The sequence below is a fragment of the Symphalangus syndactylus genome, chromosome 15, assembly GCF_028878055.3.
Source record: "Symphalangus syndactylus isolate Jambi chromosome 15, NHGRI_mSymSyn1-v2.1_pri, whole genome shotgun sequence".
In the NCBI taxonomy this organism is placed as follows: Eukaryota; Metazoa; Chordata; class Mammalia; order Primates; family Hylobatidae; genus Symphalangus; species Symphalangus syndactylus.
The window spans coordinates 6,113,321-6,136,905 of NC_072437.2; the positions used below are offsets into that span (position 1 = coordinate 6,113,321).

The window sequence follows — 23,585 nt, forward strand, 5'->3', positions numbered from 1 at the left end:
TGAACATTTGCATGCATGTATCTTCATGGTAGAATTATTTATATTCATCTGGGTATATACCCAGTAATGGGATTGCTAGGTCGAATGGTAGTTCTGCTTTTCGCTCTTTGAGGAATCACCATACTGCTTTCCACCATGGTTGAATTAACTTACACTCCCACCAACATTGTATAAGTGTTCACTTTTCCCTGTAACCTTGCCAGCATCTGTTAGTTTTTTACCTTTTAGTAATAGCCATTCTGACTGGTGTGAGATGGTGCCTCACTGGTTTTGATGAGCATTTCTCTAGTGATCAGTGATCTAGAGCTTTTTTCTATATGCTTGTTTGCCACATTTGGTTTTTTTTGTTGTTTTTTTTTTTTTTTTTTGAGCCGGAGTCTCGCTCTGTCGCCCAGGCTAGAGTGCAGCGTGGCGTGATCTCAGCTAACCGCAAGCTCTGCCTCCTGGGTTCATGCTATTCTCCTGCCTCAGCCTCCCAAGTAGCTGGGACTACAGGCACCCACCACCACACCCGGCTAATTTTTTGTATTTTTAGTAGAGACGGGGTTTCACCATGTTAGCCAGGATGGTCTCAATCTCCTGATGTCGTGATCCACCCACCTCGGCCTCCCAAAGTACGGGAATTACAGGTGTGAGACACCGCACCCAGCCCACATGTTTGTCTTCTTTGGAGAAGTGTCTGTTCATGTCCTTGGCCCACTTTTTAATGGGGTTGTTTTTCTCTTGTAAATTTGTTTAAGTTCCTTATAGATGCTGGATATTAGACCTTTGTCAGATGCATAGTTTGTAAATACTTTCTCCCAATCTGCAAGTTGCCTGTTTACTTTGTTGATAGTTTCTTTTGCTGTGTAGAAGCTCTTTAATTAGATCCCACTTGTCAATTTTTGCTTTCGTTGACATTGCTTTCGGTGTCTTTGTCATGAAATCTTTGCCTGTTCTTATGTCCAGGATGGTATTGCCTAGGTTGTCTTCCAGGGTTTTTATATTTTTGGGTTTTACACTTAAGTCTTTAATCCATCCTGAGTTCATTTTTGTGTATGGTGTAAGAAAGGGGCCCAGCTCCCAGCACCATTTATTGAATGGAGTCTTTTCCCCATTGCTTATCAGAAAAGCTGTTTCTAAAGCTTTGCCCAACATACCTTTAACTTTTGACCACATCTTTCCCCCGGTCAAGAGGCTCCAGGAAATGGGACAGGATTCTTGGAAATAAAGAGCTGACCCAGAGACAACACAGGTGAACACAGACTAGCTGCTGCATAATAAGTAAACCAAATGTGTGTCTTTCATTCAACATCAAACAATGATAGACTGAGTATGTAAGCATGTTACCATCACAGGTATGGAAGTGCCTAACTATGACTTAAATTGTAGAGCCTCAGATTTTAGATCTGGAAGAGCCATGGGTTTTAATCCATGCTGGGAGAGGCTCAAGGTTACTCTGGAGAAACGCGTAGTTTGGGGAGGCTGGAGACTGAGGGGTGGGCTCCCATTCCCCAGCTCCTTCAATGAATCTGATCTACTTTATAAATCAGTTATTGGAAAATGATTCAGGCCGGGCGCGGTGGCTCACGCTTGTAATCCTAGCACTTTGGGAGGCCGAGGCGGGCGGATCACGAGGTCAGGAGATCGAGACCACAGTGAAAGCCCGTCTCTACTAAAAAAAAATACAAAAAAAAATTAGCCGGGCGTGGTGGCAGGTGCCTGTAGTCCCAGCTACTCAGGAGGCTGAGGCAGGAGAATGGCATGAACCCGGGAGGTGGGGCTTGCAGTGAGCCGAGATTGCGCCACTGCACTCCAGCCTGGGCAACAGAGCGAGACTCTGTCTCAAAAAAAAAAAAAAATGATTCAAACAACTCAACCCAATTCCCTATTACATCAGCCCTCAGGCTTCTTGCCACTGCAGCTGTGGGCTCCCACTCTCCACCTGCTCTCCTGCTCAGGTTGAGGCAGCCAAAGATTTTCTCTTCCTGGGGAGAGAGGTTAGGAAGGGACCGTTTTTTGATTATTTGAGGGTGTGGTTCAGTTGTAAACAGTATAAGTTTTAGAATTTTGTGTTATTATGATGGCAATGACCAACTGCAAAATATTTCCCATTTGCCTTGTAATAACAACAGCACGTATTTTATGCAATTGAAGTTTTTGGATCCTACCTATTTACTTTACTTTAGGTGAAACCCTGTCTCTACTAAAAATACAAAAAATTAGCCGGGCGTGGTGGAGGGCGCCTGTAGTCCCAGCTACTCAAGAGAGGCTGAGGCAGGAGAATGGCGTGAACCCAGGAGGCAGAGCTTGCAGTGAGCCGAGATTGAGCCACTGCACTCCAGCCTGGGCGACACAGCAAGACTCCGTCTCAAAAAAAAAAAAAAAAAAGAATAGTGACATTTGAGCAGAGTTCTAATTTTGCATCAGAGTCAAAAGTGAAAATGAAAGGAACTGACCCATGAAGGAACAGGTGTGAGCTATTTGCTTCATTCCTGCCCGTTCTGGTTGATGTTGAGCTCTTGCCCTGCATCCCACTTTCAAATGGGGTGGATCCTCACCTAGGGAAGGCCCTCGCCACGCTGGCTTGCTCTGCTCACCCAACTGTACTTACTTCTCTTAATCCCCTATGAACACTGTTTTCTAGGTTGGGTGTGTTTTCTGTAATAAAAAGGTATTGTTGCACCACTTACTGAGCACTTTTTGGATGCCATGCTAAGCATTTCATAGTCACGAGCTCATTGTATAAACTACCTTTTATAACACTCCTATGAATTTATATTCCCATATGAATTGGCCTGAGGAAGTGGCGTGCTGGAGAGATTAAGTAATTGAATGACAGCATACAGTTAATTACTGAGGGGATTTGGGTTTGGACCTGGATCTGTGATTCAAATACTCACGTCTATAATCACAAGTGTTGCCACACCATTTGCATCAGGATTTAGAATCCCTGCTGGCAGGCCTAGGAAGATGCACTGTAACCAGATAAGAGGTAATTACCACATTTACTGAGTTGTGAGAACCATTGTACTGCCTCTCAGAGAATGCCAGGCGCCCCTGTGTTTGTCTCAGTGTCTCCAGCTTGAATTGCTTCACCCCTGGCTATCAGCAATGCTGCTCCTCTCTCCTGCGTGGATCACCTGTTGCTGGAATTCATTCTCCCATTTCTTAGGTTGCCACTTTACTGTAGCTTCCTGATCTAAGGTAAAGCTTTGATGCTGGTCATGTCCCAAAATGCCTGAGCACTATTCTCACACTGGGTTGGCGGTTTAGTTGGGTTTAAAATATGTATATTTCTCTCAGAATGTGAAGGCCAAATTTCATTTTATTTTATCTAAAATTTCAATGAAAAACTTCAGTGCCATTTTGGTTCTTGATTCTTTGCAGGTGATCTTTTTCTTTCACTTCTCTGGAAGCTTTTCAGATCTTTTTCTCTGATGTTATCAAATTTCACAATAATGCTTTACTGTAGAAGAACTTTGAAATTCATTTTGAAGGGAACTCAATAGATCTTTTAAATCTGAAAATTCTTAAACTTTATTTCTGGAAAATGTTCTTGATTTTTAAGTTGAGATATAATTCACATACTACATTTTATTCATTTGAAGTGTATAATTTAGCACTTTCTGGAAGTAGCACAGACTACACCACTATTTAATTCTAACATATTTTCAGCACCCAAGAAAGAAATACTGTATTTTCCATTTTTTCCTCCTCCAACCTCTTGCAACCATTCCTTTTTGTGGCTGAATAATATTCCATTGTGTGGATATACTTCATATTATTTATCTGCTCATCAGTTGGTGGACATTTTGGTTGTTTCTACCTTTTGGCTATTATGGATAATATTGCTATGGACATCTGTGTCCCAGTTTTTGTGTGGACATGTTTTCAATTCTCTTCAGTATGAAGACTTCAGTAGAACTGATGGGTCAAAGAGTAATTCTATGTCTTAATTTTTGAGGAACGGCCAGACTCTTTTCCAAAGCAGCTGTACCATTTAAATCCCATTGATTCTTTTCTGACATTTTATTCCTTCAGTCTTTTATTTTTTTCTTTTTGTGAAATTCTATTTTAAACTCTGAAGATGAATCAGGAAAATCAATGCAGCTTCTTCAACAAATAAATTACAAGAAAATGATATATAGGAGATATGGGGAAACGTATAAATTATATAGACTAAAAAACACATCAGCTAATCACAATGTATGAATTTTATTTGGGAATATAGACAGAACAGAATTGGCCATGTGTTTCTGGTTGTTCTGAAGGGTTATAGACATATAGGGATTTGTTAAATTCATTGTTTATTTACATGTATGTTTAAAATTAGCCATATAAGGGTTTTAAAAATTCCATTGGAAGCCTTATGTTTTAAAACGTACTCAGAATTTTTTTTTTTTTTTTTTTGAGATGGAGTCTTGCTGTGTCGCCCAGGCTGGAGTGCGGTGGCACAATCTCGGCTCTCTGCAAGCTCCGCCTCCTGGGTTCACGCCATTCTCCTGCCTCTACAGGCACCTGCCACCACGCCCAGCAAATTTTTTGTATTTTTCAGTAGAGACAGGATTTCACCATGTTAGCCAGGATGGTCTCGATCTCTCAACCTTGTGATCCGCCCACCTCGGTCTCCCAAAGTGCTGGGATTACAGGCGTGAGCCACCACACCTGGCCGAGCACAGTGCTTTAAAGACGTATGTGATGCTACATGGAGATAATGCAATGAGTGTAAGATCTGCAGGAGCACATTTACCTCACCCACCAGAGGGTACAAATCAGAGGCTACTTATCATGCAGGTTTGGGCAACCCCAAGTCAGAACAGATCTAGGCCTCTGTCTTCACCACTTTTCTTAGATTATCACTGATAATGGGCCTCATGTTATTATTTTTCAGAGGAAAGAGTGCAAAGGTTTACTCATGAGTAAATTTCAGTCAGGCATTCTCCTGTGAAATCATTTTCCAAGTAAAGAATGTGCACCCCATATGTAAGTGAAAAGATTTTGAAGCTAGATTAGAAGACAACATTCAGGAACCTGTGTTGTCTGTAGGGAGCTTCCTGAATTTAGAGTTAGGCCTAAAGACCTGCCGGTGAGACCTTGTATACTATGTTGGTGGGGCCCATGACATAGACCATGGGGAGATATGCCATCCCTTCTGCAGACCCCTGGGAGCAGCCTCTGCAGTTAGAAGGTTCCAGATGCAGGCTCTGGGGCCTCAGGCTCAAAAGGAGCCATGGGCTGCTTCTTGTTGCCTTGCCTTCTACTGGGTCTGGTGCCAGGAAAGGTGAGACTGAAAGGAAGATGCCATCTCAAGAATAACAGCTGGGCCGGGCGCAGTGGCTCACGCCTGTAATCCCAGCACTTTGGGCGGCCGAGGCAGGCAGATCACGAAATCAAGAGATCGAGACCATCCTGGCTAACACGGTGAAACCCCGTCTCTATTAAAAAAATACAAAAAAATTAGCTGGGCGTGGTGGCGGGCACCTGTAGTCCCACCTACTGGGGAGGCTGAGGCAGGAGAAAGGCGTGAACCTGGGAGGCGGAGCTTGCAGTGAGCTGAGATCATGCCACTGCACTTCAGCCTGGGCGACAGAGAAAGACTTCATCTCAAGAAAAAAAAAAAAGAGACAGCTATAGGGATCAAAGGTTGGCACCTGCAAACACAATGATGCTGGGGCACCCTGTGCTTTAAGAATGGCTGTGTTTTTCTGGGTGACCAGCCATCCCAAGTTGCTGGGACAGTCATGGACAAACAGAACAGGTGGTTGCTCTGTTATTTACAACCATCTACCAACAGAAATTTAACCAAATCAGAATGCCCATCGGGTCCATTATACCCAGTACTATACTTGTATTTGTGAATATCAGTGCCTCAGCCCCACGCAAGTCAAATGGAGACCTTATTGCCTGTATCCAACTCGGTAAAGTAGCAAATATAGAAAAAGTGCTGAGGGTCCCTGAAATCCCACTCCCATACAGACCCTGTTTGTATACAGTCGGTTATCTCCATGGAAGTGGGAGGCACTAACCCCACAGTCTTGGCTGGAGAACAGATTAAGGAATAATGAATAATGGGGTCACTTGGAACTCCTTGATGTCTTCAGGCCACTTTATTCCCTGGTTTTCAACCTTCACACGTCCTCCTCCAGGAAGTCATAGTCCTCTGGATGACCACTGCCAATTGTGTTTATTGCTTATTTTACCTGCTTTTATTTATTTTTTGAGGGAGTCTTGCTCTGTCACCCAGGCTGAAATAACGTGGCACGATCTCGGCTCACTGCAACATCCACCTCCTGGGTTGAAGCGATACTTCTGTCTCAGCCTCCTGAGTAGCTGGGACTACACAGGTGTGTGCCACCACACCCGGCTAGTTTTTGTATTTTCAGTACAGATGGGGTTTTGCCATATTGGCCAGGCTGGTCTTGAACTCCAGACCTCGTGATCCACCCGCCTCAGCCTCCCAAAGTGCTGGGATTACAGGCTTGAGCCACCGCGCCCGGCCATCTGCCTCTTATTAATTACTTGTATCTAGTCTAGGCTTGTCACAGGCCTGTTCAAAGTGGGTGATTTGCAACAGCCTAAGCGTGGCTTTCCTGATTAAACAAATAATTTTCTAATGCTAATAGAGCATGCAAAAAGCTAGAGTTATAGAAAATCCCTGGCACTGGGACCAGGAGTGCTAACAGCATGGGAAGAGAACGTTGAGTGGAGAGATAGAGCTTATTTTCCCTAATGCGGTGATTTCACTTAGGGGAGTGGTGGTTTTTACGGCCTTTCACAGAGTGTAATGAAGAGCCATCTCATTTCTGGGTGTTTGTCCACAGAAAAATGAAATCAGGATCCCAAAGAAATAGCTGCATTCCCATTTCGTTGCAGCATTACTCACAATAACCAAGATATGGAATCTACCCGTGTCCATCAATGAATGAACTGATAAAGACAATGTAGTATGTGTGTGTATACATATACGAAGGTAATATATATACAGATAAAGTAAGTGGTTAGGAGTATGGGTTCTGGATTGGTAGTTTAATTGCCTGGCCCTGGAAAAAGCAATCTTTTCCCAGTAAACCCCAGATGCTAGAGCATCAAGAAAACAGAAAATAAGAAAGTATAATTAATGCATTCTGTGTACACTGATGGAGTCTTCCTTTGCTTCCCCAAAGGAAGAGTGCACAGAAGCCTGGCACTCCTGGACCTGAGGAAACCCTGAAACTGTTGGTATCTGCAGATCCTCTCCAAAAAAAGAGAGTTCACCAATCTCCTAAGACTGCAAACCTGACCCCAGCATGCTGGGAGCCAAGAAGGTCTGCGGATCTCCCTGCTTAGTAAATTGTGTGTATATATACACACACACAATGAAATACTATTCAGCCTGAAAAGAAGAAAATCCTGTCACTTATGGCAACATGGATTAATTTGGAGGACATAATGTTAAGTAAAATAAACCAGACACAGAAAGACAAATACTGCATAATCCCACTTGTATGTGGAATCTAGAAAAGTCAGACTCATAAAAACAGAGTAGAATGCTGGTTACCATTCTATACCATACATCCTATTGGTTCTGACTCTCTGGAGAACCCTAAAACATATGGCAACTTGAAAATATAAACCAGTTCACAAATTACTTAAACTAGTGAATGGTATACATTGAATTGGTAGGGGGCTAATAAGGTTAGAATAATAATTACTACCATGGATTGAGTGCCTCCTTTGTGCCCAGTGCTTTTAAATACGTCTCCACCCTCCACTTTGGGAGGCCAAGGTGGGTGGATCACCTGTCAGGAGTTCAAGACCAGCATGGCCAAAGTAGTAAAACCCTGTCTCTACTAAAAATACAAAAAAATTAGCTGGGCGTGGTGGCGGGCACCTGTAATCCCAGCTACTTGGGAGGCCGAGACAGGGGAATTGCTTGAACCCGGGAGGCAGAGTTTGTGGTGAGCTGAGATCACGCCACTGCACTCTAGCCTGGGAGACAAGAGAAAACTCAGTCTCAAAAAAAAGAAAAAAAAGAGAGTGGAAGCCAGTGAGGTAAACCAACAACACAGGGGTTTAGCCAAATAGAGTTAAGGCCTTAAAGCCAAAACTACACATGCATCACTACCACTTACCCAGGCAATTAACACTTATCCTATGGCACTATTATAAAAAACCCCACATCAGATGGCAAGTCATGTGACTTAGTTGGCGCACCTAGAGCAAAGGTCTAGGATGAACTGCCAGGTTTGCACCAGACAGGGTGAAGTCTTAGAAAAGAATCTGTGTAACAGGGTTGGTCTGAGACTGCAGGGGCCAGGAGAGTTTCTAGGTAATGCAGACCCTTTCCGTTTCTCAAAAACAATTTCAGTCAGTCAGTATGGACAAGAAAAGGACAACTAGTATATCCGAGATATCTTACCTGTCCTACTTGTTGGCATCACTGCCTAGAAGGGAACTCCTGATCTGGAAGCTTGTTCTCAAGGTGCCATGTAAATTGATAGCAGCAGCTACTCAGTGCTGTGTTCACCAAAGTTAACAGATGTGAGGCTTCTAAGACCTTACTTGGTATTATCTAAATGTATTACTCTGTTCTCACACTGCTGCAAAGACCTGAAACCGGGTAATTCATAAAGAAAAGAGGTTTAATTAGTTAAAGGTTCCACACACTGCAGAGGAAACACAGCTGGGGCAGGAGGCAGGGAGGCTCTGGAAACTTACAATCACGGCAGAAGGCAAAAGGGAAGCTGGCACATCCAACATGGCTGGAGCAGGAGGAAGAGAGCGAAGGGGAAGGGCTTAACACTTTTAAATAACACACTATCACGAGAACAGCAAGGGGAGGTCCACCCCCATGATCCAATCACTTCTCACAAGGCTGGCCCCTCCTCCAACACTGGGGATTACAATTCAATATGACATTTGGGTGGGGGTCGGGTGTGGTGGCCCACAGCTGTAATCCCAGCACTTTGGGAAGCTGAGGCAAGTGGATCACTTGAGCACAGGAGTTCGAAACCAGCCTGGCCAACATGGCAAAACCCCATCTCTATCATAAACTACAAAAAATAGCTAGACGTGGTGGCACACACATGTAGTCCCAGTTACTCAGGAGGCTGAGGCACGAGACTCCCTTGAACCCGAAATGCAGAGATTGCAGTGAGCCAAGATCACACCACTGCACAGCAACCTGGGTGACAGAGCAAGGATCGGTCTCAAAATAAAAAATAAAAATAAAAAGACAGAATTTGAGTGTGGACACAGAGCCAAACCATATCACTAAATATTGTTAAGCTATCCCAACGGGCATATTAATAGGGAAGCCAGCGGGTGGGGAACTAGGACAAAACTGTTCCTTGTTAAAAAATGTCGGGGAATAGCTAAATTAAACCCAGTACAGCATCTCAATCCTGGCTACATCAGAATCCTTTGAGATTAAATGCCTCACACTGTTTAGAGGCAGGCAGGACAGGCAACCACACTGGAATTAACCTTTCATATGAAAGGATGAGATTTTTCACATGGAGCCCTCCCTATACAAGCATTCCCCTAACTTATTTGACCACAGAACTTGGAGAAAACACAGCTAAGAAAATGCTCCTCCAGATAAGAAAACTCCTATGTTGAAAACATGGAAATAATGGATTTGTATATCATACAATGAAAATTACACAAAAGAAAACACACATGAAGATGTTGCTGACATGAAAGCCTTTCTTTTTAATTTGGTTGATACACATTTGACAAAATATTTTAGAATAAAATAATCCATGAACAGGTACAAGGTATTTACAGTAACAGAACTGAAAAACATAAAATCGATATTTTTCTTTAACAGAAATGTCTATAAAATTTTCTACTATGAATCTGGAAGACTTTCAGTTCCTACTTATCAACCTGGTCTTAAGCCCCAACAGGCAACATGTAAGGCCCAGGAGTAGGATATACAAACTCTAACACATTTGGCAATTAAGAATCATCTATTAGTGTGAGCTGGCAGGCGGTGGGTGGTGGGTGGGGGGGTGGGGATCGGGAGGGAAGAACCAGATCTTAGGGTAAGATACAGAATGGAAGACTCCACTGAAAACAACTATGGACAAGAAAGACCTAAAATCACACTTATCTTTCACTTGTCTCCTGTGGGAGAAGGCTGCAAACTATTTTAAAGACTTACTCAATTTTTCCCATTAGCAGAAAATCAGCAACCCTGAGACTCCAACATTTCATGACATAAAAGCTAATAAACATCTAGAAGCTGATTAAGATTTATAAACTAATTTTACATCAGATAGAAAATAACCCTTATGATTTAAAAATACATGTAAAGAAACAAAATTTCTCAAATTTATTTTTCATGCCTAATTCTTAAACATTTCAACTAATATTTTCTATTGTCTGAAATTAGTTCCACACACAGATACACTTTAACTGAATGCTTTGAATACAACTTGCTCTTGATTATTAAATGGAATGCCTACTTGCTTGTATTATTATTCATACATATTTAAAAGAAATGAGGAGTTTAATCCATCTGGACTATATAGAAATTTACTGATTTACAAGATAGTCACATGGACAGAGACCAGAAAAAAATAATCAAAAGCTCATTATTAGTAACACAACTGAGACAGTGAAACACGGTACACCATACATGTCATCTACTGATCCAACCAGGCTATTTGATAAGCTATACTTACAACGAATGGTTTCAACAAACACCTTTGTAGAACAAATATTCACACTGTTATCAAATTTGCTGCTCCTCCAGTGGCGGTTCAAGAGCTTCCATTAGCTTTTTATTTGCCTCTTCATTATGCCGGCTTTGACAATGAGTTAAATGTTTCTTAAAACCTCTTGGGAAATTTGATTCAAAATTACAACGTGGACATTTAAGTAAACTTTGCCCATGGGCTGCTACATGATTTTTAAGGAGAGATTCCAGAAGAAAAGCCTTTCCACAAATTGTGCATTTGTAAGGGCTATGAACATTATGCTTATTAACCAAATGATGCAAAACAGCACCTTTTTTCATAGCACGACAGCAACAAATTTTGCAATAATACTTTCCTTTTCCACGCTTCATATATTTTGCAATCTCCTCTTCGGAGATAAAAGCTTCTTTTTCTTCAGTAAACTGTAGCACATTTCTAGACTGCTCTGGACTAGTGATGTCCATTTTGTTCTCTTTGCTAAAATCAATGGATTCCACATCAACCTGCTCTTGATCACTGCTTGATTCCTGGCCCTTAATATCCATCGCATCCAAATCTGTTTTTATGTACTCACTACTACTAAGCTCAGCGTCTGAGCTCTCTTGGTTGTCTTTCTTGAGCTTCTTTGAGGAAGGAAATAAAGTATCTTCTAAGAGTTTCTTAGGTGAAGCTAGAAGTTCTTCCTGAACCAAAATATCACATTTTTGATCATCTATGGCATCTATTTGTAGTTCATCACCAAGCTCAACAGCCTTCTGTGGTTCTGAGAATAGAGCAGATTTGGGGAGTTCAGGGAAAAGGGCATGCTTCCGGGGCTCTGGAAAAAGGGCACGTTTGCGTGGTTCTGGAGAAGCAGGCGGGGCTGTTTTGGCAGGCTCGGGAAACAGGGCAGGTTTTCTAGGCTCAGTATCGATAGAAAGAACAGGCTTCCAGATATCTGAGGCTGCTTTGGGGGACTCAGATGGCCCAGAAGGACCTGGTTTTCTGGTCTCAGGGAAGACAGGTTTCTGAGGCTCAATAAAAAAGGAAGACTTCCAGAGATCAGGAGAACCACCACGGGAACTTTTCTGGGACTCAGGGAAATCAAGTGAAGCAGGAGAAGTTTTCCGCTGATCAGGAGAAAGCTTCCAAAGATCTGGTGACCCTGAGGGTTTTCTGAGCTCTGGAGATCCTGCTGGACTACGGATCTCTGGGGATAGTGGTGGGCCGGGTTTGCGAAGCTCTGGAGACACTGGGGGAACTGCCTTCCAATGTTCAGGAGACAACGTAGGAGCTGTCTTTCGGAGTTCTGGTGGGCCAGACTTCCATGACTCAGGAGATGCAGGGGGAGACTTCCAGGAGCTGGGTGAGACTGATGAAGATTTCCAGGATGCAGAAGACACAGATGGAGTTGGTTTCCAAGGTCCAGGAGATATAGAAGGAATTGGTTTCCAAGGTCCAGGAGACACACATGGAGCAGGTTTAGCTGGCTTCCAAGGTCCTGATGATGCTGAAGGACTGGATTTCCAAGGCCTAGGAGACCCAGGTGGCCCTGGCTTCCAAGAGCCTGGTGACACAGCGGGGGCTGGTCTCCTAGGCTCTGGGGAGACAGCAGGGAATGGCTTCCAAGGTTCAGGAGATTCTGAAGGGGATGGCTTCCTTGGCTCAGGGGAGGTAGTCTGGGCTGACTTCCGAGATTCTGGAGATGCAGCTGGGGATGGTCCCCAAGGTTCTGGGGAAGCAGCTAGAACTGGTGACTCTGGAGATGAGGCTGAAGGTGGCCCCAATGTTTCTGGGAAATGAGAGTGCTTCTGGGGTTTGGGATTACTAAGAGTAGCCTTTACTGGCTCAGGAGATACAGGGGCAAGTTTCTGTGGTTCTGGAGAAGGAACAGGGGCAGGTTTCTGAGATTCACAAACAGGGACTGGTTTTGGAGGTTCAGGAGAAGAAACAGAGGCAGGTTTTGAAGGCTCAGGAGAAGGAAGAGGTGTCTGTAGCTCAGGAGAAACAACAGAGCCAGGTTTCTGAGGCTCCAGGGGAGTAAGAGGAGTAGGTTTTGGCGATTCTGGAGACAAAACTGAACCAAGTTTCTGCATTTCCAATGAAAGGGCAGGTATGGGTTTTGGTTCTGCTGAATTGCAGGGTATTTTCTGGTGTTCAGGAAGAGGAGGGCTTTTCACAGGATCTGTTTCTTTGTTCAACTGATTTTTTGGTTTATCATTCCATTTGTCTTGGGATGCATGTTTGGATGTGATGTGATAGTATACATTAGAGTACATCTTGCTGGTGAAGAAGCATTTATGGCAGTGAAATAACTTTGCACTTTTCTGGTAAAATATCATTTTGCCTAGCCCACCAGCATCCATTTCATCACAAAATTCTGGATGGATGGTACCCATATGGATTTGTACATTTTCATAGTCTGTACCTCTGAAACTGCAATGGTCACACTCCAAACGTGCTGATGGTTTACGAAGTTCCTGGAATACTTCCATTCTTCTCTGTTACCAACACACACGGTTATATTCTTTAAAAACTTTCAATACTGCTGCAATAAAGTAGGAATAAATTATTTTCATGAACTGTAATTCTGAATAAAATGCTGTCAGTCCATTCTATAACTGCATAATTTTAAGTCTAGAACAGTGCGTGCTTTATTTGACAGTATCTCTAGGGAGAATTTGAAGAAAAAGGAGATATAGAACAGTCCCAGGCACTCTGCTAGGAGTTTCACACACATCATCTCATTTAATCCTAATGATATGACTCAATTATTATTTTCACTTATAGATGAAGAAACAGGTTCAGAGAAGTTACATGACTTTCTCTGGTCCAGGCTATAGGACTATCAGTGATCTGAGCCTGACTCTAGAATTACCTATTGCATGTCCTTTATACTTTGACTCTCAAACTCCGAGTACACAAGTGCTCAGCACACAAAGATCAGTGAATATCAAAATTAAATCTTGGCTATTTAAGGATGAACAAGAGACTAAACATTTTGCAGAAAGCACTTAATAAATTAAATCTAGCTATAAAAAGACAACTTTAAAACATGATGCTGGCTTGATTTCATGTCAACATATTTTGTAATGTTTAATCTATCCCAATATCGTATTTTATTAATTCATTTAATAAATAAATTACTTTGTGTCTTACAATGTTCTAGGCACTTAGGCTTAAAGCAGTGCTTTGCAATATGGCATTCATGAGTTGGGAAGATAAGGTGGAGAGTGATGTGGAGAGGCCGTTGAAAAAGACCTCTATGCATGGGACATTCCAGCAGAGATCCTGAATGATGTGAAGGCGCATACCAAGCAAAAGGCAAATCAGAGGACACCCCGGCAGCTGGAACACAGGGGCCGGAAAACATGAATTTAAAAAAATTGTAAACCAGTCTTCTTACATAGTAAAAGGAATAGAAGCTCACAGTTTAAAACACATTCACACAGTACGAGATACAGAGTGTCAGTCCCCGGGGGTAGCCAGTGTACTCATGTGTCCTGGAAGAAATGTCCTAAGCATATATTGATCAACACACATGCTTTACACAAATGGGATATTAAACATATTATCTGGCAATTTACCCTCATTTAGAATTTATCTCTAAGACATTTTTACATATGGAGTAAGCACTGACTTTCCTTGTACTTATCTCTGCATGTGAGGGTATTTCTGAAGGGAAAATTCCTAGAAATGGATTACTTGGCCATTTGTGTATAAAATTGATACATTTTACCAAACTCTCAAAAACTTCTATTACTGCATAACAACAGTGTATATATGAGAGACAATTTCCTATAAATTCCTAATCTTTGCTACAACCTAGGTGAAAGCTAGTATTTCACTATTGTGTTAATGTGCTTCTCTTTAATGAGAAAGACTGAACACTTTCCCTTATTGATGGTAATGATATTTACAGCTCCTCAAAGAACAGTATGGATTAGAAATGCAGGCTCTCCCTTTATTAATTACAAAACCATTAATTGAAAAAAAAAGTATAGACCAGGCGCAGTGGCTCATGCCTGTAATCTCAGCACTTCAGGAGACCGGGCAGGCGGATCACGAGGTCGGGAGATCAAGACCATCGCGGCCAACATAGTGAAACCCCATCTCTACTAAAAATACAAAAATTAGCCAGGCCTGGTGGCGTGTGCCTGTAGTCCCAGCTACTTGGGAGGCTGAGGCAGGCCAATCGCTTGAACCAGGGAGTCGGAGGTTGCAGTGAGCTGAGATCATGCCACTGCACTCCAGCCTGGTGACAGAGCAAGACTCTGTCTCAAAAAAAAAAAAAAAAAAAAGAGTATTAACATTTCTAACTTTGATAACTTGTTTTTAAAGATGTTCTCACTGACAATACTGTTTCCTAACACTTTTATCCAAGGTATATCATTTGCCTTTTTTATTTTTTGGTCTAAAGCTAAAAAGGTGACAGATACTTGAGGAAACAAATACTTTTCTTTGGAAACTATTTACTCTTTCTGAGTTGCCCAGCAGTTATCCTGTATTTTAGAAAATTGTTTTGGGGCTAGGACTATAAGAAAAGAAAAATAATTCAGTACTGAAGAAAAATCTCTAAAAATGATCTTTAACTTACAAACACAATTTAATACATGGAAAAATAATGGGTTAACCATCCATCTCAGAGACCATTGTTAAATAAAACTAGAAGACTTTAGGGGAAGACGTAGGATATGTCTCAATAATCCCATGCAGCTATAACTGGCAATAATGAACAGCCAAGCTAATATTAAAGAGCACTATATTACATATTGTAATTACAACAGAGACTAAGAGCTCAGGTGTGCTGGGTTTGAGTCTGACTCACCTACCATTCCCCATTCCTCCCAGCCATCCCTCCTCTTCCCGCTGCCTACCACCAGCTCTTCAGGCCAATCTCATACTTAAATCTAAAAAGAATGCTACAGAATTCACTTCTCATATCCCAAATTATGTATATCTAGCACACAACACACATTATATCCATAAGGGCGTGTACACTTTTAGAGATTTTCCTCAAGAACTCCAAGTATTTTTTTTTTAATTTTCTCCTCATAAAATATTCTCCTAAGCATGCTTTCCCTACTAGACTTACCTGCTGTCTTACTAGACACCTTAAAAGTGGTCTTCAAAAGGCAGGCATTCTACATGGCTTTTTGACTAAACCACAGCAAATAGCGTATAGTATGTGAAGAAGAACAAAGACAAGAAGTTGAACCTGGAAAAAAAAAACAAAGAAAAGTAATCAAAACTATATCTGTGATCGTGTGTGTCCCCTCTAATGGAATTCTGTGTATTTCTCTCACCATCCTGCCCTAACAGTGAGAGGAGTCCAGTCCACTAAGCCTGCTTACTTTTTTTTTTTTTTTTTTGAGACGGAGTCTCGCTCTGTCGCCCAGGCTGGAGTGCAGTGGCACAATCTCGGCTCACTGCAAGCTCCACCTCCAGGGTTCACGCCATTCTCCTGCCTCAGCCTCCTGAGTAGCTGGGACTACAGGAGCCTGCCACCACGCCCGGCTAATTTTTTGTATTTTTAGTAGAGACAGGGTTTCACTGTGTTAGCCAGGATGGTCTCGATCTCCTGACCTCGTTATCTGCCCGCCTCAGCCTCCCTAAGTGCTGGAATTACAGGCGTGAGCCACTGCGCCCAGCCCGAACACTTACTTTTATGAAATGACACCAAAGACTACAGCAGATACCACTCCTGACACCATCCTTGTCTACTTTCTCTTTAATGATCCACTATGGAATTATGCCCGCGTGTGTAATCAAATCCTTCTCAAACCTACCACCTAACGTCACTTCTCTGATAAGCACTCAGAAGCCTGCTGGTGTGACTACCGACTGTAACAATGGCTGACTTTTGTCAATTATTGCTATTACACAGCAGAGTGCCAAATTAACAGGCAGTGGAGGAAGGGACACCACAACAAACAGGACCAAGAGGCACAAAAAGAAAGGACTCTGGGAGGAGCAGGATGGCAGTGTCCTGACCCCAGGGAAGAACACATGGACCTGCTTCAGTGATTGCTCTGCCCTCTTCTCTTCCTGCATGCATTTCAAAGATAAAGCATTATGGTGTGGGTGAGTCTGCTGACAAGAACAGAATGTGATAAACTGGCCATGCACAATCTACACAATGGCTCATATTATGCTTCTAATTAGCTCCAGCACATTCATCTACCCCTTCTCTATCCCCCACCCCATCACTGCTTTAATTCTGACATCTGAGCTCCCTGCCACTAGTCTCCCTTTCTTCCAACCCACTCATCGTACAGCTACCAAACCTGTCTTCCAAACAGAAGCCTAATGTGATCTGCCTGTTCACATTTCCACCAAGTCAACTAAGACACCTACAGTATACAATTTGAATATGGCATATAAAGCTCTTCACAGTCTGGCCCATGACCAGACTGCATTCTCAAAATACTGGCCCACATGTAATTCCCTGACTATTCCAGCGTCTGGGCCTTTGTATAAACTATTTCCTCTCCTTTACACTCCCTGTCTTGCCACCTGGCCATCAGGCAAATTCCTTCATCCTTCAGGCAGGACGGCTTTTTAAGTCAGCTGTCTCTCTGTAAACACAGGGACCTGGTTCCAGGACTTCCCCCATATGCCAAAATCCACACATACTCAGGTCCTACAGTCAGCCTTGTGGAATTCCCATATATGAAAAATCTGCCCTCCATATAAATGTCTCACATTCTGTAAATGCTCTTTTTTATTGGCATTTGGTTGAAGTTCAAACCTCTGTTATTCATGGGTCAACTGTACTGGCCAATTCTCCACTTCCTCCCAATCTTCCTAGAAGCCCCAGCTGTATATGTCACCCTCTGGCACTACAGCCTGATACCACCAACAGGATGCCAGCTCCTGGAGAGGAGGGACTATCCATTCATTCACCTCTGGAACCGTTGCATATCCCTGGCACACAGTATGTGCTCTGTTCAATCCTAACATTCTCTCAATCTTAGACTCACAGGATTTTAAAACTAGAGGAAACCTAAGCTACCATCTAGTCTCAAAGTCATAGGATTTGGGGGTAGGAAAAGACCTCAGGGATCATCTACTTTAAAACTTCAATTTATATTTAAGGAAACTCAAGCTTGACATTAAACAGCTTGCCCAAATCAGACAAATGATCAGTATCTGATGAGGAATAAAGTTCTGCTATCTGTCCAGGTTCTTTCTAGATATAGACAAACTAATGCAGTGGAATTTAGTAAGATCTTTTAAAGCCTGTACAATAGGCCAAAATAAACAAGATGAAACAAACACTTAGAATCCACATATGAAGTGCATAAACACAGGACTATAGAGAACTATATCCCATATTCTGCACTGGGCAGAGTACACCACAGCAGTGGATCACTGTCCCCAGCTCCGGGCAGGAAGAACACTTTAAGAGAGTCTCTAACAAACTAGGGAACATGGAAAAAAAAAAAAGGCAACCAGGATGGCAGATGGCCCTTTAAAAAAAAAAAAAGTCACTTACAAATACAGACATTTAACTTCAAAAGGGGAAGAATTATAGATAATATATGAGCTATCCTAGAAGAGACAATCAGAAGCAAGCAGGAAAAGAATTGTGGCTTAACACAGTTTACAGTCTACTCTATCATGAACTAGAACGAGTTCCTTTGTCAGGTAGGAGTACTCCATAATTAGAATCTGATGACCAGGCTGGGTGTGGTGGCTCAGGCCTGTAATCCCAGCACTCTGGAAGGCTGAGGCAGGTGGATCTCTCGAGCTCAGGGTTCAAGAACACCCTGGGCAACATGGCGAAACCCCGTCTCTACAAAACATACAAAAATTAGCCGGCTGCAGCAGAATGCACCTGTAGTCCCAGCTACTCGGGAGGCTGAGGCAAGAGAAATCGCCTGAGCCTGCGAGGCAGGGGTTGTGGTGAACCAAGACTGCACCATTACACTCCAGCCTAGATGACAGAGTGAGACCCTGTCTCAAAAAAGAAAACCAAAAAAAAACAAAAAAAAACCTGATGATCAGCATAGGACTAGAAGGATCTTCAGAGGTCTTGAGTTCAACCTCTTCATTTTATAACTGAAAAGACTGATGCTGAGGGAAAGAAGTGACCTGTCAAAGATCACAACACTGAGGTCAGAGGAAACAGTTTTTTTATTCTGGTTTTCTCAATTCTGGTCTCTGCTGTAACAAAATTCTGTCTTTCCCACAGTAGCAGAACGATCCACGAAGATGTTACAGAATTCAGTCCCAGAATTCAACTTTTAGGCAAAGCCTAGAGAGCTGGGCGTCCTTCCGGCTTCAAGGTTCTAGCAAAATTTCTTCCTAAATTTAAGAACTCCTAACCCTAACTAAAAATTAACTCAGAATTGTCCAGATTAACAAAAATTTATTTTTGTCTTTGAGACAGATTACATCTCGTCTCTAAAAAACCTAAATTCTAATCAATGGTGCTCTGCCAGTCTGTCACCCAGTATTCTTCAATGCAATGTTATGCCATATGGTGTATCATACCCATTTCCCACCTCCCATTCAATTTCTTCTTTGAAGTCTAACACCACTGATCATCTTTTAAAACACATCTGATGCATAGTTTTTTAAATTAAAATTCAATATGTAGAACATGTTTAAAGCTAAATGGGTTCTATTAGTCTATACACACTAGCACTGTTCTTTATCTTAGCGGACTTTTTTTCTTTTTTAGAGTCAGGGTCTCACTCTGTTGCCCAAGGTTTTGGTGCAGTGACGCCATCACAACTCACTACAGCCTCACACTCCTGGGCTCCAGAGATCCTCCCACCTCAGCCTCCTAAGTAGCTGGGACTATGGGTACATGCCACCACATCTGGCTAATTTTTTTTTTTCTGTAGCGATGAGGTCTCACTATGTTGTCCAGGCTGGTCTTGAACTCCTGGCCTCAAGAGATCTTCTTGCCTTGGCCTCTCAAAGTGCTGGGATTACAGGTATGAGCCACCAGGACTGGCCTTTAAGAAATTAATAAACTGGGCGGGCGCAGTGGCTCACACCTGTAATCCCAACACTTTGGGAGGCCAAGGCAGGCGGATCATTTGAGGACAGGAGTTCTTGAGCAGCCTGGCCAACATGGTGAAACTCTGTCTCTACTAAAAATACAAAAATTAGCCGGGCGTGGTGGTGCACACCTGTAATCCCAGCTACTTGGGAGGGTGAGGCAGGAGAATCGCATGAACCCGGGAGATGGAGGTTGCAGTGAGCCAAGACTGAGCCACTGCACTCCAGCTGGGCAACAGAGTAAGACTCCATACTCGCCTCCAACCCAAAAAAGAAAGAAATTAATAAACTAACTTTTCAAGTAGTTTTATGTTTGAAGAAAAACTGAAGGGAATGTACAAGAATTCCCACCTGTCTTCTTGTCCCCAGTTTCTCCTACTACAGGCTGAGCAACGCTAATCTGAAAATCTGAAATCCGATTATGCTCCAGCATCCAAAACTTTTTGAGTGCCAAAAGGAGCATTTTAGATTTCAGATTAGGGATGTTTAACCAGTAAGTACAATGCGACTATTCCAAAATCCACAAAAAAAAAAAAAATACAAAGCACTTCTGGTTCCAAGCATTTCTAATGAAGGATACTCAACCTGTATTAACATTTTGCATTAGTGTGAGATATCTGCTACAATGATGAGCTAATATTGATATATTAAGTAGTCTATAGTATACACAAGGAGTCATTATTATTATTTTTTTTTTTGGAGAGGGAGTCTAGCTCTGTCACCCAGGCTGGAGTGTAATGGCTTGATCTCGGCTCACTGCAATCTCCACCTCCCAGGTTCAAGCGATTCTCCGGCCTCAGCCTCCCCAGTAGCTGGGACTACAGGCGTGCACCACCACGCCTGGCTAATTTTTGTATTTTTAGTAGAGACGGGGTTTCACCATATTAGCCACGATGGTCTCAATCTCCTGACCTTGTGATCTGCCCACCTAGGCCTCCCAAAGTATTGGGATTACAGGCGTGACCCACCGCACCCCACCAAGGAGTCACTTTTCATGATGTGCAGTTCTATGGGTTTTGACAAATGCATAGCATCACGTATCCACCACAAATAATTTCACTGCTGAACATCTTCCTGTGCTCCTGACAACCACTCATCTTTTTATTGTCTCCATAGTTTTGCTTTTTCATGTGTATTTTTTAAAGAGTGGTAAAATAGAACACAAAACTTGCCATTTAGGGCTGGGCACGGTGGCTCACGCCTATAATCCCGGCACTTTAGGAGGCCAAGGTGGGCGATCACCTAAGGTTGAAAGTTAGAGACCAGCCTGACCAACATGGAGGTAGAGAGCAGTGTGAGCTAATTTCCAGCCTGACCAACAGGGAGAAACCTCGTCTCTACTAAAAATACAAAATTAGCCAGATGTGGTGGCAGGCACCTGTAATCCCAGCTACTTGGGAGGCTGAGGCAGGAGAATCGCTTAAATCCGAGAGACGGAGGGTGCAGTGGGCCAAGATCGCACAACTGCACTCCAGCCCAGGCAACAAGAGCGAAACTGTGACTCATTAAAAAATAAAAACAAAAAACTTGCCATTTAGGCCGGACGTGGTGGTTCATGCCTGTAATTTCAGCACTTTGGGAGGCCGAGGCAGGTGGATCACCTGAGGTCAGGAGTTTGAGACCAGCCTGACCAACATGGAGAAACCCCATCTCTACTAAAAATACAAAATAAGCCAGGTGTGGCGGTAAGCGCCTGTAATGCCAGCTACTTGGGAGGATGAGGCAGAAGAATCCCTTGAACCCGGGGGCGGAGGTTGCAGTGAGCCAAGGTCGGGCCATTGCACTCCAGCCTGGGCAACAAGAGCGAAACTCCGTCTCAAAAAAAAAAAAAAAAACAAAAAAAAAACCTTGCCATTTAATCATTTTTAAAAGCACAATTTAGTTAGTTTAGTACTAAAACGTTGTGCAAACATCACCACTATCCACTTCCAGAACTTCTTCACCACAAACAGAAACTCTGTACCCATGAAACAGTAACTCCCACTCTCCACTTTCAGTGCTAGTAATCTCAATTCTGTGCCTGAGGGGGAATCATACAGTATGTATTTTTTGTGTCTTATTTCACTCAACATAATGTGTTCAATGTGCTCGTTTATACTGTATAATGTGTTCGTTTATATCGCAGCATGTATCAGAATCTCACTCCTTTCTAAAGATGAACAATGGTCCATTATAGGTATATACCACAGCTTGCCTTTCATCCACATGTTGACAGATATCTGGATTTTGAATAATGCTGCGATGAACATTTGTGAACAAGTATCTGAGTCCCTGCTATCAATTTCTGGGGGTATCTACCAATTTCCATAGCTGCTGCACCACCCTACTTTCCCACCAGCAACGCACTCGAGCTTCAATTTCTCCACATCCCCAACACTCATAATTTCTTTTTTTTTAATAGCCACCCTAACAGGTGTGAGGTGGTATCTCATTGCGGTTTTCATTTGCATTTTCTTAATGGTTAGTGATGTTGAGCCCCACTGCACGTGCTTATTGGCCATTTGTCTCTCTTCTCTGGAGAAATATCTATTCAAATTCCTTGCCCATTCTTGTACTGGGTTGCTTTTTGTTGTTCAGCTGCATCTCTTCTTGTATTCTAGACACTAACTCTTTATCAGGTTTATGATTTACAAATGTCCTCTCCCACTCTGGAGGCTGTATAGCGGATTTTTAAACAGTAATAATGAGAGAAGAGGAGGCAGTCTAGAACTAAAACAGAAAGAATGGCTTTCGTCTTGTGCTGCCCCCAACTTCCCAATGGTTTCAAACGCAGCGTTTCCAGCCTCGGCAGAGACTGACACCGGGCCTCCCCGCTCCCTGCACAAAGACGCACTCCCGCCCTGGCCTGTGGGGGCGGGCCCTTCCCGCGGGCCGTGTGGGAAGCGAGGCAGCGCAGGCCCCCTTCACTCGGACCCGCGGCTTCCCGGGACCGGCCCCGCCAGGTCGGCGGCCGACACGGGGCTCGAGGATGCAGGCCCCAACCACGCCCCTCCCCCGCTCGCTCTCGCTCCTCACCGGTCCGGCCGCGGGCGGCGTCCAGTGGGCGAAGGACCGCGCGGAGGGCCCGGCTCGCGGTCGCGGGCGGCTCCGCGAGGCCCTGCAGCGCAGCGGCCTCCCGAATGGCGACTGGACGCAGGAGCCGGGATCCGGGTGCGCGAGCGTGCGCGCTCCCGCGGGACGGGCGGGGGCTGACGGGAAGCAAGTTTGGCGCCGCGCGCCCTCCCGCGCGGGCCAATCACATCGCGGATCGTGTGGCGCGGCTGTGCCAACAGTGCGTGGGCAAAACTAGCGGCTCGCGCGGCCCTTAGGAAGGGCTGCGCGCCCGCCCCGCCCCGCCCCGGAAGTGCCGCACGTGCCCACTCCGGCTCGCTTCCCGCGCGCGCCCGGGCGCTGGCTCCGGGAGGGTTCCGCCGCTTCTGGCCTGTGGCCTCGCGCCAGGCCCGTGGAACGGCCCCGGCCTGCCTCCGCCGTGCGGATATCTCTTCCTTTTCTTGCTTTTTTGATTGTTGTGTGAATGAATTTATTGGGAAAAAAAGAGCTGGACTTGCCCCATACATTCTCAGGGATATTACTGGCATAATACCTATGACAAAAGTACAAGACAAAGTTGTTGGATGACAGTAAATATTCCTTTTCTCATCACCCCGCCTCCACTGAAAGTCCCCATTCCCAGAAGTTACCGTCTTCGTTTTTTGTTTTGTTTTATGAATGTTACCACCGCAATTCTAATTAAAATGCATGCACGTCTAATGCTGATGCCATCAGTCTGTATGCTTTGAAAGACTGTGAAATTAGCTCACACTGCTCTCTACCTTTGTACCGTTCTGAAGTTTCGCTTGTTGCGAATTTCTTTTTTGTGTGTGTGGTGAAAATAAACTATAGAATGGCCGGGCGCGGTGACTCACGCTTGTAATCCCAGCACTT

General features: G+C 43.7%; 1 protein-coding gene across 2 annotated transcripts; it reads right to left on the minus strand.

Moving 5' to 3' along the window:
* Window positions 1–9,655: 9,655 nt before the first annotated feature.
* On the minus strand, window positions 9,656–23,011 carry CHAMP1 (chromosome alignment maintaining phosphoprotein 1). Of its 2 annotated transcripts, none has more exons than XM_055244480.2 (3): window positions 22,677–23,011; window positions 15,742–15,864; window positions 9,656–13,194 (listed from the first exon to the last, which is right to left on the minus strand). In XM_055244480.2, the coding sequence occupies exon 3, from the start codon at window positions 13,139–13,141 to the stop codon at window positions 10,703–10,705; it is 2,439 nt and encodes an 812-aa protein (XP_055100455.1). In that variant the 5' UTR covers window positions 13,142–13,194; window positions 15,742–15,864; window positions 22,677–23,011; the 3' UTR covers window positions 9,656–10,702. The 2 variants fall into 2 exon arrangements, with proteins under 2 accessions (XP_055100455.1, XP_055100456.1); XM_055244481.2 differs by having other exon boundaries at window positions 9,656–13,191; window positions 22,677–23,006.
* Between the last annotated feature and the right edge of the window lie 574 nt (window positions 23,012–23,585).

Excerpts from the sequence above, each read along its gene's own strand:
- CHAMP1 (XM_055244480.2), bottom strand. The coding sequence starts at position 13,141 with ATGGAAGTATTCCAGGAACTTCGTAAACCATCAGCACGTTTGGAGTGT.